The sequence below is a fragment of the Anser anser genome (assembly GCF_964211835.1).
Source record: "Anser anser genome assembly, chromosome: 4".
Taxonomy (NCBI): domain Eukaryota; kingdom Metazoa; phylum Chordata; class Aves; order Anseriformes; family Anatidae; genus Anser; species Anser anser.
The window spans coordinates 9,688,792-9,701,669 of record NC_139724.1 but is presented as its reverse complement, the minus strand read 5'-3'; the positions used below and the strand labels follow the sequence as shown (position 1 = coordinate 9,701,669).

Here is a 12,878-nt window from a genome sequence, read left to right as displayed (position 1 = left end):
TTCAAGCTATTTTCAGTTCTTGCTACTCATCCATGCAGCTCTTCCATGGGTGTTTTGAGCCAAGGCTCTGAAGCCACCTGTTATTTTCCTTTTGGTCTTTCAATTGAGTACTTTCCACTAGCTATACCCTGCTGTTTCCATGTGGTCTTTAAGTCAATCAAAAACAAAAACCATGCTGAGATTATGGAAAGAGACAGTGCTGTCACCACACCATTTTCAAAACTGCATCATCAGTGTGTCATTAAGTAGTTTGTCTTTTTCTTCTCCCATTTTCCTTCAGAAAAACCATCCACAATGCTGTTCCCTGCTTGCGGTTCCTGATACGAATATCAAAGAATGACCTCCTGAGAGGCTCCATAAATGAATCATCATTCAGAACCTCTCTCTCCAGCCATCAGTCTCTTGCTGGCAAGACCAAGAGCACTTGTGTTTCATCAGTTTCCACTGGAGAAGCTGTAAGTCTTTTCTTGTTTCCACCAAGGAAAGTACTATGATGTTTCTCCAACTCCAAGCATAAGTTACTATAAATACATACGCAAAATTAGAGAATGGAACTGAGTTTTTTCTCAGCTAAAGGTTTTTGGTCATGTGAGGTCATTTCTCCAAAGCCTTTGTGTGAATTCAACCATAATGATTTTTGACCAGAAAAAATATTGGGTCTAGCATATCTGGTTGATTCAGATGCTTACAGGGAGCATGGTTGTTTGGGTTAAGTCTTTAATATGAATTTAAAGCGTCGTTGTCAGGCACCCCCCATGTTACCAACCATTTATCTCATCATTCAGTAGCTGAGGGAGATGGAGGACAGGACCATCTCCCATATAAAGTATTCTAACCTATCCTGTCTACTTTAAAGTAAGTTCAAGAAAACTTGTTCGTTTATCTGGTTTTTAACCCAGAGAAGTGAAAGGCTCCTGCACCAGATGTGAGGTGTGGTGTTCTGTAAGCATTGTACCCTAAGTCTCAGTAGGGATGGTGGTCTTGCTGGAGTATAGTTGCCAATGGTGTGGGGTCTTTTTCAAGGAAAAACTCATGTCTTAGGAATTCAGCATGTATAACATGTCATTTAGGTTACATTTTGGGAAGAAATGGCAGCATGAGCCCTGTCTCTCTTTTCCAACCAAGTAGAATGAAATGGGAAGCAGGTCTCATAGCAGGAGGTTTGGAGGAGCTAAGACCAAAAAGGTCTCTCGGGGCTCCTCACAGCCCTTCTTGGCATGACCTCGCCTGCCCCTCTGTGTCACAAGCAGCTGGCCTTGCACATGGAGGCGCTGGGAACACAGGGACCCGCATTGCTGGGTGGCAGCCCTGGCACAGAAAGCGCCCAGAGTGGCGGCTGCAATCCGTAACCTTCCACAGAGGTATAAATCCCCATGACGGGTTGAACAGCGAGCTCTTGGCTCTTCTCTTCAGCCAGGTGGCAGTGCTCTGAGTGAGGAGGAAGTGATTCTTTGCGTGCTGCACCCTGCAAGCTGCTGCTTCCAGGGGGCTGTCACTGAGAGTCAGACCATGCAGCTATGCTTCAGTGAAATCATGAGTGATTTGGGGAAGACAGGGGTCCTTGAATTGGAAATGAACCTAGGACCACAAGGAAAAACAGCATGAACAGTGCACCCATCTTGAACGAGATACTGTTCAGAGCAGATCAATACTGCTACTGTTTTACTGTTTGGGAGATAGATAAGTACTGGACTTTGACAATTATCCGTATCCAACATTCTCTCTGGTTCATTACTAGCTATACAACTTTTTTTTTTTTAAGTGTTAATGGATTAAAAAAAAAAAAAAGGAAATGTAGCATTGAGTTTTTCCTTGAGACTGAAAGTTGCTCCTTTCAGATAACAGCATCAGGGAGATTTTTGAACTTTTTCATGGGAGACAGACAGTAAAGCCAACACACCTGAGCAAAAAGCACACCATTCACTGGGAAACCAAGCAGTACCAGGCAATGTAAGCAGAACGCCCAGGGTGCTGAGAAGAAATTCAGGCCTTATGGCGATGAAATCAAAGAGCAGAATAAAAATCAAAAAAAAAAAAAACCAACACACTTTAATCCCCCCTGAGGGGGAAGGCTCACTGCCTGAGCCCTAATAAAAAGAATCTACCCTATTACAAAGGACAGGTTACTTTATCAATGTGCCAATAGTCTAGAAAGAGTGTATTTGGTGTGGGATTGTTTAACAGCCTGAGTGAACAGTCCACCCATGTGAGCCACCCTGAGATCACGGGGACCACTTGTCTGCTTAGACTTGTGCTTGATTTGCTCACTGTAGATAGCACGTGTAGTACCATGGAAAAGTACTAGTATAGTTTAAAAAAGGGAGGATCCTCACTCAATTTTTTTTCCTACCCTTTTGCCTATTAATTTTCCTTGACTTGAAGTCTGTTCCTAACTTCTCTCCCCATTAATCCTTTATTTGATGTCAAATGCAGTAATATCTGCTGGATCATGCATCCCGATCTGTCCTTTACAGTTGTTCACTACTTGGTTTTGGTCCATTGGGGTTAGCAGGTTATTGTGTGTGTTTGGCTGGTGCTGGTGTTTAAAGAGGTGGGATAGCATGGATAAGAGGCTTCAGCCCTTGGCACAGCTTTTGCTTACAGGTCTCAAGTGAAACAACTGCTGTTAGCGATGCGCAGCGCTGTGCTGTGCCGAGCTGACACAGCCAAAGGTAATTGTTCTCAAGGCAACTGACAGCTCAGTGCAGCTGTATGGCTTTCAGCTGAAAGAACAGCTGCTGAAATAAAAGCTCAGCTCAATGACTTGCACATGACAGCAGCACAGAGTGAAATTTTGGAATGCTCCAATAAAGTATTGATGGGCAGGAATGACACTAGCAATACTGTAAAAGCTGCAGCTGTTCCCAGCAACACTTTCCGGTGTGCTGTGTACATGTCAGTACAGAGAGCCAACATATTTGAGTCATATGAAGTTATATTTAGTTTGATTAAGTGAAGGAGGAGAAATAAACAGCTAGCAATACCTAAATGTACGAGCAAGGTGATGCAGTGAAATTATGCATTAGTTTCCCAATTGTGTGGAACCCCATCTGTCTATCCCTATCTAAAAGCTGGTGTAGAAGATGGTAGAATCATAGACACTCAATCAAAAAATCTTCACAAAGTTAGGTATGATTGATGGCCTCTGCCCAAGCCTGTAAATGGAATGGCATGGCTTGCAGTGTCATGGTTGTGCTCTGTTACTGGCACGTTCTTGGAAGATTGATGCAGACCCCACCCATTGCCTCTCGTCCACTGATGGTAGTTCAGAGTGGAACTGAGCCTGTGGGGCTTGTGAAGCCCTGGGTGGTCTGCACATCTAGCTGAGACATATATAAATGTGGTTTTGAACCTGTGCCAGTCCGTGGTTTTGGACCAATTACGGTCATGCAGAATGCCACAGTGCATGTTAAACACAATTTTTGGTTGCACTTGCTTAGATAATGGGATCGCATCTTTAGACACCAGGTACTAAGCAACTATAAGCATAACACAAGCAACCAGATAAAAAAGGGTGAATAACTTTGTGGTGAAAAAAGATGAAATAATTTTTCATGATTTTGTTGGTTCACAAAAATAATCCAGGGTGAAGGACAAGATCAAAAATCAAGTCACTCCCTATGGGATTTTTGAATGTGAGACCTATGTTAGAACAGCTTTAGTTTCCTGTGAGTGTGCAAGATTTCTACTCAAGTCTGAGAACTTTTAGAATTTGAGAAAGGGTATAACTGTCTGAAATCCTTCACCATCTGTAATTAGACCTGGAGCGATGTAGAGCTTGACCCTGTAGAGCCAGCTCATGAGAAACTGCAGCCTCAACGAAGTCATTCTTTCTCAACAAGTCTGAGTCAGGAGAAGAGAGATCTGCTCCCAGAGACCTGTAGCTACAACACAGCAACTGTAGAAAAGGTAAGGAAAAAAATTGTCTTTGCTGGGGAATCTCCTTTGTAGTGTCTGATCTTGCTATAGCATGTAATCTCTAGAATAATAATTCAGTCTTTATGTCCATTTGTTTCATCTGCAGGTTTTATTTATACTGATTCTAATGTCCTCTTCACTGTCACTTTTTTTTTTTTTTAAGTAATGAGAATGCCAATAATACCTTATTTTTTTTCACTGATGCGTTGCCTGGTTTTGGAAAGCCAAGATAAGCTCACAGCTCTAAAGCTGAATTAAAGAGGATTCAGTAGGGTCACATGTAAGAAGTTGACTTTGTCTCTTTGCATGTTCATCTACCCCAGTTCTGGTTCCTCCCTTCCTGACCCTTGTGTTGATATTGTGGCAGCCTCCTTTCATCACAAAGTCAGGGCTGCAAACCAGAATTTGACATGATAGAAGCCACCCTTTTTATTCTTTTCAGTGTACATTAAAATGTTTTATTTTTGTTGAGGGGGAAGACGAGAAAGAAACTCCCATTTCTCCCTAAGGGTGGGAGAGTCTGGCAGCTGCCACCCTTCCCTCACTGAAAGAGGAGATGGTGAGTACTCAGAGCATCTTCTGTGGATGCATCACACTCCTTGCCCAAACCATGGAGGTTTGGTGTCCTGCTGTGAGGAACTCCCCATTCTCTCAGGAACTTCTAAGGATGGGAGCAGTAGGTCACCTGCAAGTCAGCTTCTGCCACTACTGTATAACCAGTTTCAAAATGAGTATTTGTATGGTGGCACAATGTCAAGCACGTGTCAGTGCTGCATTTTCAAGAACAAAAAGACTTAGGATTTGCAATACACAAGCATTGGCTGGGCTGAATAGCACCTACTTTTTTGTGGAGCTATTCTGGCATGTAGAGTCTCTGGTGTGGTAGAGACAGCGTAGCTTAAAGCTGAACTTGTTCTAGAAAGTTCCAGCCATCTGATGACATGGTTCCTGCATGCATCTGCCCTGTCTTCAGTCACGTCTTCTTAAGATCAAGTCCTGAGAAGTCTGGGTCTTTTCCTCTAAATGTCGTGAATCGTATTGACAACAGCAATGTAGGAAGTGCAGCAATGATGATAATACTGTTGAGACACAGGCTTCCTGTATCATCTTCTTTCACTTTTTAAGGTTGTCTGGATGTCAGTTTTCTGGGGCAGCCATCCACCCTCTTGCCCATAAGCCTTCTTTCCATGATTCTGGTGCTGTGTGTGTGGCCCAGATTTATGCTTACTGAATGTCCTTTCTATGGTGTTCACAGGCTCAGCTCTTGCTGAAGATAGGGTATGGGCTTGAAGAGGCTTTTGGTGGCAACTCTTCAGTTCCAAAGAGATTTAAAAGCTCCTGAAGTGACTATAAACCACTTGTTTCTGTCCAAAGGCTAGTTTTTCACTGCCAGGGAGGATCAGCAAAGCTGTAACATTAAGCAAAGGTCTGATAGCATGAAAGGCATTGCCAGAACTGCAAAGAAGCAGTGCAGCTTTGTGAAAACTCGTGCTGCGCAGACTGCAAGAGTCACCTTGCTCTCCATCCCTCTTTCCTCCTCTGTCTCTCTGATCTGGTAAAATAAATGCTGTGGTCACAAAGAGGTGAGGCTTTCAGGTCTCACACCTTGAAAGTCAAGGGGAGGTGGTGATGAGTTACCACAGCCTACTTGTGGCACATGTGGTTTATCTTCTTAGGGGATGGAAAAAACTGAAGAGCTAAACCCAAGTGTCACAGCAGTTGATTGCTTGAATTGGACAATACTGATGTAAACTGACTTTAATTGATAATATTGATTTAAATATTGACTTAAACTGACGTGCGTAAGTGTCCACCTTTTTGTCCTGGCCTCAAGAAAACTTCTTGTTATGAAAGGATTGTAGCTGGGCCTTGGCTTCAGTTCTGGTGGCAGGCAACACAGGCTCAAAAGTTCTGCATGCTTCCACGGCCCTCCATCAGTAGCCCAGTGTGTCCAAGGTTGTAGGCAAGTGGCAAAGACAAGAGATTATCTCTAGGTACTGGAGAGTGTCTGGCTTTTGGTGTCACAAGAAAGTAGAAGGAAACTAGACCTGAGGCAGTCTGCATAAGTGTTCAATAATTAAATATTTTAGTAACTGCTTAGCAGTTAGCTAGTAACTAAATAGCAGCTTTAAAAAATGAATGTTTAGGTATTTATTTTAGTGTTTTAATAGCATTGCTGGTCTGTCTTTGACTGAATTCTAGTTATGGCACTTGCAAAAGTCATCACTTATGGAAATGCAAGTGTGAACTTGTTGAAGGGTCACCTAAGTCTTTGATTTAACAAAACAGATACTTTATTTATTTATTTATTTATTTTAGGAAAAGCATCTTACGCTTTCTTTAATAAAACCACCTTACCATCATCTAAAAAAATTAATGCAGCTCTAAATTCTTCACTGACTGAGCTAAAGATTCCTTAATCCTGTAGTTCAAGAAGCATTTGCACACCACTCTCAGACACATGGTCTGATTTTTTTGGGTGGTCCTTTGGGGACCCAGGAGTTGGACTCGATGATCCATGTGGGTTCTTTCCAACTTGGATATTATATGATTCTATGATAATATGTGTTTGCAGTTGTTTTGCCAAAAAAAAAAAAAAAGACATCTCTCAAATGGAAGTAAAAAAGCTATTCACTGTCTCAGATTTAATCGTTTTCAAAGCAGAAAAACACACAAGACTTTCTTCTGCACTGTCACAAAGATATGATGTAGCCTCATGGCTTATTGCAATTAGGATGGGAATAGGATTGGTGTAAACTGACACTAGGAAACCTGGCATGGCAGTGAGAAGGCCCTTTTGGAAGCACTAAAATGCAGGTGTTTATTATATGGATAATGTAGGTTTGAATGCTTGATTTCAAAGGAGAGTTGCCAGGTGTGAACTGTGCATCCAGGTTTCATATCAAGGGAATTACCCAACGTGAAATGGCGGATGTTAGCTCTGACCTTGTGTGGATGTGCCCTGTAGAGATGCCTATGATAGCACAAAGATGGCTCACACTTGCTCAGAGAAGTTGTCCAGCAGAAGCGCTAAAGGGAGTGGGCACCAGTTATTTAGTGCTGCCTTAAACACTGTCATGAACAAGTGCTTCAGTTGTGGGGAAAGCTGTGTGTCCTCTGGGACCAGGATGACTTCCCTCAGCAGAGCAGTGTAGGGCAGTGAGGGGATTGGCTGTCACTCAGATGAACAAGTGCCAAGCTCTTCTCTTCTCTCTACACTCCTCACAGTGAGTCAGCAGGGGTTGAAACCATCCCCAGATTAGTTGTCCCAAAGCTTTAGATAGCAAGGCTCTCCCTACAGGAAAGTGGTGTCATGCCCACTAAGCCATATGCAGAGGAAACCCAACCTTCTGGTGCAGTTAAATCAGCAGACAGGAGTGTTTTTTGTTGTTTTTGTTTTTCTCATTCTTTTGCAGTCTTGATTTGGAAGAACAGACTTTTCTTCTCTGTCAGGTCTATTTAAACCACTGTTTAGCATATTATGCTTCCCTCCAGTGGGTAGATACAGTGGCTAGAGAAATCATTATCAATAGGTATTTGTAAATGATTCATGCCTGTGGAATAGAACTACATAATGCGGCAGTATATGCCTATATTTAATTTTAAACCTAGACTGACAGAGAGAGACAAGCACAGCAAAAAGTCTGATTTTTATTTTTCAAAAACATAACATTTGTGTGAAAACAAATGCATCTGCTTTTTGTCTGTAAAATCAGACTAGATCTATGCTATGCAATTATACATTTTTCCAAACTACTTTCTGAGATGACAATCCCTAAATCTAAATAATAATAGTAATATAATAAAAATAATATTATTAATAATAAATCCTTCCTTATTTGAGTTAAGGAACTGTTTATTTTGTAAGCATAAGGGCAACAACTGCAGCCCACTGACTAGAGGGAGACAGAGGCCTAAGAGCCATCCTGTTGGGCTGTAATCATGCTACAATCTGGTCTAACAATTTTAAAAGCTGTTTCAGCATCAAGACCCTATAAATCAATGGGAATTACATGCCAGAACACTTCAAGAATACTAAAGTTGAATTAATGAGGTTTGTGGGTTCCATAGGTATATCTGCAACAGAGGAAATATTTTATAAAACTGTTACAAGAGGCTCACACAATGGAGATATTCAATGTAGATAATTAACGTACTTTAAAACCATATTAAGAGTAGTAGGTAGAACTATAACTCTGAAAGATGCTCTATAGCAATCTCAGTAAAGCTTGCTCTTACTCTGAATTCTATCAGACTTCTTGGGAATACACATATAATGAAGTAAGCTCTGCATTGCATATTAAATGTTGATTCTCCCAAGGAAGAACCTGTAACATCTCTCTCTATCTGGCACAGTGATTTTATGACTTTAACTATCATTTTCTACAACAAACGAGAATTAATCACTCATGCCTTTCATTGCAAGTACGTTTAAATATTAACTAACACTTTCGAAGTTTACTTATTTTAAGCTATTTCTTTATACTGTGCAGGAAGAGTTATGTAAAGGTCACAGAGGAGTTGTCATCAGGGCCAAGTCAGAAATTAGAGTTTTTTCAAAACAAACAGATGTGAAATGATTAGCAAAGTAGAATCTCAGTTGCTGTTCTTCCCTTCTTTGTTGGTGGAAGTACTGTCCAGTGTACAAAGCTACCAAGTTTGTGTGAGGCAGTAGAAGGGGCCACTTCAAGATGCCATGAATACAATGCCCTAGAGTCTTTCCTGAGATCTTTTCAATGAGAGAGAGTACAGTTATCTAGTACCTTGAGACATGGCAAAAATGGAAAAATTATCTTTTGTCAGATAAAGGAATAAGCTTTTCTTCTTTCTTTTTGACCTCTGATGATATTAAAGCATGTTGTCCTTTGTTTCTTTTAACGTTCTGCTTTCCAAGCTGTAGATGTTAACACATCACGATTTTCCTTCCTTCTAGTCAGTGATTCAAATGTTTAGAAAATAGGACCGGTGACTCGAGTAGCAAACAATGGTACTGAATATTTCAAATACTGGTTTCCATAGACCTGTGCTGTATGATGACACTAAAGCTTATGTCTCCATTCCAGGTGTCACTGTCTTCCAGTTGTCTGGAGAAGGTGCTTGGGCAGTCAGTCCTCCACAGTCCCCCTGAAGCACTTGTGGCCAGCTCTCTAAGAGCAGCTTCTCTGCCCATTGGTTTGAATAGCAACAATGTCAGCAGAGGAGGAGGCTCAGATACTTCACGAATGGAAACTCAAGAAAGTCAAAATAATGGAGGCCTGGACTCTATCATTACCAATACAGTCCCTCGCATCATTATTATTCCTACCTCAGAGACAAACCTATTTCGAGAGGAACTTGATGAGGAAGAGACTGAATTATTCCACTTCCATGACAAAAAGAGTAATCTGTTGGATTTGGAAGGGCTTAGCTCATCAACAGAGTTCCTCGAAGCTGTTGAGAAATTTCTATCGTAATTGTGTCAAAAGAAAACTTTCCAGCAATTATTTTCTTGGCATCTTCTCCACTTAATTATACCAAATAACTGAAGCCTTGTAGGTTAGATCATCAGGCTTTTTGTATGTTTATACAGTAGTCACTAGGCAGCCTTCAGATTTATCTTTGTCCAGACCAGTTCAGGCATGGAAACAAGCTTTCTTTCAGACTACGCTGCAGGAAATGAGCAGTGGAAGATCTGGTAGCATGATCGAGTAGCATCAGTTGAGTCGTTCTCCTGCTTTATGGGGCCCTGAACGTTGATTTGTAACCACAAATGCCAGCAGAAAGAAAAATAATTGAACCAAGAGCAGGGGGAGCTTCTGAATGTTTCTGCTACCTGCATGTGAAACAGCATTCATGTTTTGGCTGCTCTCCTCTGGATGGCGAAGGGAAGCACCATGAGTCCACAGCTTCCACCAGCCCCAGAGGTAATACTGCTAGATGACCTGAACTGTCTTTTAATCAAATTATTTTCAGCATTTTTATTTTATTTTATTTATTTCTTGTAATAGGCAGCTTCCTAAACATAAATAGATGGACTTACTAGGAAGTAACTGCTTGTTTATAAAGTTTAGTGATAGAAGTTTGGATTTTACCTCAGCATTAGTGCAATCGCCTGAATGTCGCAATGCAAGGTGAATGTGCTAAATGCAATGTGCTAAAACTTACAATTCCACCTATAGAAGCATTTAGAGCACCTTCACTTACAATGTTGGTTAAATGTGGCTGAATCCTAATGAATCTGTGATTAAACGGGTGAACTTTCACAACTGGCTTGACAATTCATTGGTGAGAAATAAAGCCTTGGCTGCTATATGTCACTTGTTTCTTCAGTGGAGATTCTTCTCTATTCTTCTAAAATGTCCCAGGAGGATGTCCTCTCCTACAGGTCCCTTACCAGAGGTCTTCAGAGTGGGTAGGATGTCACCTTGGGGAGAAAGTTCCACAGCACTGTGGTCTTTGGTACAAGATCTGCAGTCACATTTTACTGGTGGTTTGTGTTTATTTTGTCTGTGCTTTATGCTATAGCTCAGGCTTGCAAGACCCTCCCAGCATTTTATTCCTAAATGCATTCTTTCTTTTGTAAATCATTTTCACTTCTTAAAACATGTTCTCCACATCTTCCCTTTCAGTCTCTGACCTTCAAATGCAGACAAGTTGAACTACATTATTCTTCACATAACATCAGTGTATCTTGGTAGAAAGTTTCTCTTGGTAGAGTTTCTCTGGATATAATAGTGCAAATTTTTGCTCCGGTGAGTCTAGTAGCACTCCAACATCCAACAAGTAGAAATCCAACAAGTGTCTGAACATGGGTATTTCTGTTCCTGCTTTCTGTTTGTTCCCATGACTCTATCTCAGCGCAGAGAGCACTGAGAGCACGTTCAAGTAGTGTGGACACACTGACTGGTCTTGAGAAGCCATCTCCTTGTTTGTTCTCCTGATGTAAAGAACAGGCAAAAAGATAGAAAGTTTGGGTGTGGTCATTTGCTGTGTTTGTTTGTTTGTTTCAATGAAGAAGATAACACACATCTTGTTTGCAACTAGAAGAGAGGATCAGGGTTGAAACATGACTGTGGTACAAATTGAAGGCCAAAGCAGCTCAGAAGAGAGAGGGATACCTCCAACCTTGCACATCCATGCCCTGCAGAGTGTCAGCATAGCAGACCTTCAAGATGACTGAGATACTTGACTTTGGGATAGGTTTTGCGCTTTTTGGGAAGTAAACCTCTGCTGAGTTACAGTAGTGATTACTGACGCAGGCTGCCAAGCCATATTCCTGTCAAGCTGCTTATTGCAATGCTAAAGCCATCAGTTCTGTTATTACTTGAGCTACCTTGGTGTCTGGAGACCCTCACCAGAAATTAGGCCCACAAACCTCCTTATTTTTTGGAGAGGGTGTGGGGGGAAGGGGTAGTGGAGCATAGGTGTGTCTGCATACGTATGGTTGTACATAACCCCAGCCAGGCTGCCAAAGGCCGTGCCCAACAGGCACCAGGTTTTCTGCCGGGCACAGTCATAATGCCAGGCTCACCTGCAGTCAGCTCAGCACTTCCAGAGGCAGTTCCTCTGCTGGAGGACCAGTGCAGTCAGCGGGTGGTATGGCACGGCTGCCAGGGACTGGAATGGGGACCTTCTCACCTGCGGCTCCTCAGTGCCAGGCTGCCATCCAGCATGTGGTCTGGGCCACAGCGAGTAAGCAAATCCTAATTAAATACCCCATTCATGGAAAATGGATGAGGCTTAACATACTCCTTTTCTGCCTTTGATTCTTCTTCCGTGGTTTGTTGTTTTTTTTTTATATTTTTTTTCTATGCCGACTGTGCAGCCAGTGACCTTACTTCTTGCATTTAATATCCTCAGCTGCAGTATCTCCTTTCTTCTTGAGCCAGATGTTGGAAGCAAATGTTCTTATAAACCTTCCAAGTCTTGTACCTGACTTTTACTGCTGTAATTAACTCTAAATAACAATAACAAAGAATTTCAGTGTTCCAAGATACAAAAACATGCCCTTGAGAAGATCTTGCACTGTGGTGTTCACAGACTTGTACCGGTAGGACTGTAGACAGGATATTGCCATATTTTACAATGGGATGAAGAAAATAAGACCTAAAGCAACAGTGAACAAATTCCCCTGTATCCAGACAAAGTTTTGCTTTCTACTTTTTAGCCTGCAAGATTGACTTTCCAGTGATCTCTTGCATATGTGCTAGTACTAATAATGTGTCTCAGAAAACTAATGGGCTTTTGAGGTATGTGCAAAGAAGTGTTCCACTTTTATACTGCTGATGTTATTCTCTATTTATGCTATTGCTTCTGAAGCTAATGTCAAAATTACTGTGTTCTTCAACTGATGTAGGCTAGAATGCCAAATTAAATAGCAGTAGAGTGATAAAACAAGGTTGTATGCAATATCAGATACATTTATTACCATCAGTCTGTGATTTTTCGGAAACATCAGTCACAGAGTAAATCGGTCTTAAATTGACTACTACTACATAGAAGAATTCTACATACTTCTCTGTTGCCACATTAGACTAGATGGCACATACAAATGTACAATATTAACTGCTGATTCCCACTTCACAAAGGCATGTATTGGTTCACTCAAACAGAATAAAAAAAATTCTTAGGAATTACATGAAACTATACATTGTTTGTTTTTCTTATTTAATGATTAATTTCAGGAACCAGCCAGAGGAATATGGAAGTTGAGTCACAGCTTTTGAAGCCTGTGCTCTGATCCAGTGAATAATAAGGTGCATATATAACTTTATTTACAAGAGCAGCTCCATTCAAGTCATTTAGGCTACTCACCTGCAACCAAGCACTTGCTTAATTGAGTCCATAGCCTAACAGGTTGGCATCTAAAATTAGAGTTCACTGACTTGGGAAAATCTGAAGTTGCTCAGCAACTTTTGATATAAGATTGCTTTAACTGGGATGTTAGAAATCACACAAATAAATTTGAAAGAATTAGCCCA

At 41.3% G+C, this 12,878-nt stretch overlaps 1 protein-coding gene across 10 annotated transcripts in view; it reads left to right on the top strand.

Annotated features, from left to right (window-relative positions):
• Positions 1–12,727, top strand: part of LOC310898973 (melanopsin-like) — a 53,176-nt gene extending 40,449 nt beyond the window's left edge. For 8 of the 10 annotated variants that reach the window (XM_083834796.1, XM_083834794.1, XM_083834797.1 and 5 more), the window contains 3 exons: positions 281–455; positions 3,760–3,909; positions 8,982–12,725. In XM_083834796.1, the coding sequence (XP_083690922.1) occupies positions 281–455; positions 3,760–3,909; positions 8,982–9,371 (715 nt within the window). In that variant the 3' untranslated portion in view covers positions 9,372–12,725. Of the gene's footprint in view, positions 1–280; positions 456–3,759; positions 3,910–8,981 lie in introns of all 10 variants that reach the window. The other 2 variants (XM_083834791.1, XM_083834799.1) reach the window with 2 other exon arrangements.
• The last annotated feature ends 151 nt before the right edge of the window (positions 12,728–12,878 follow it).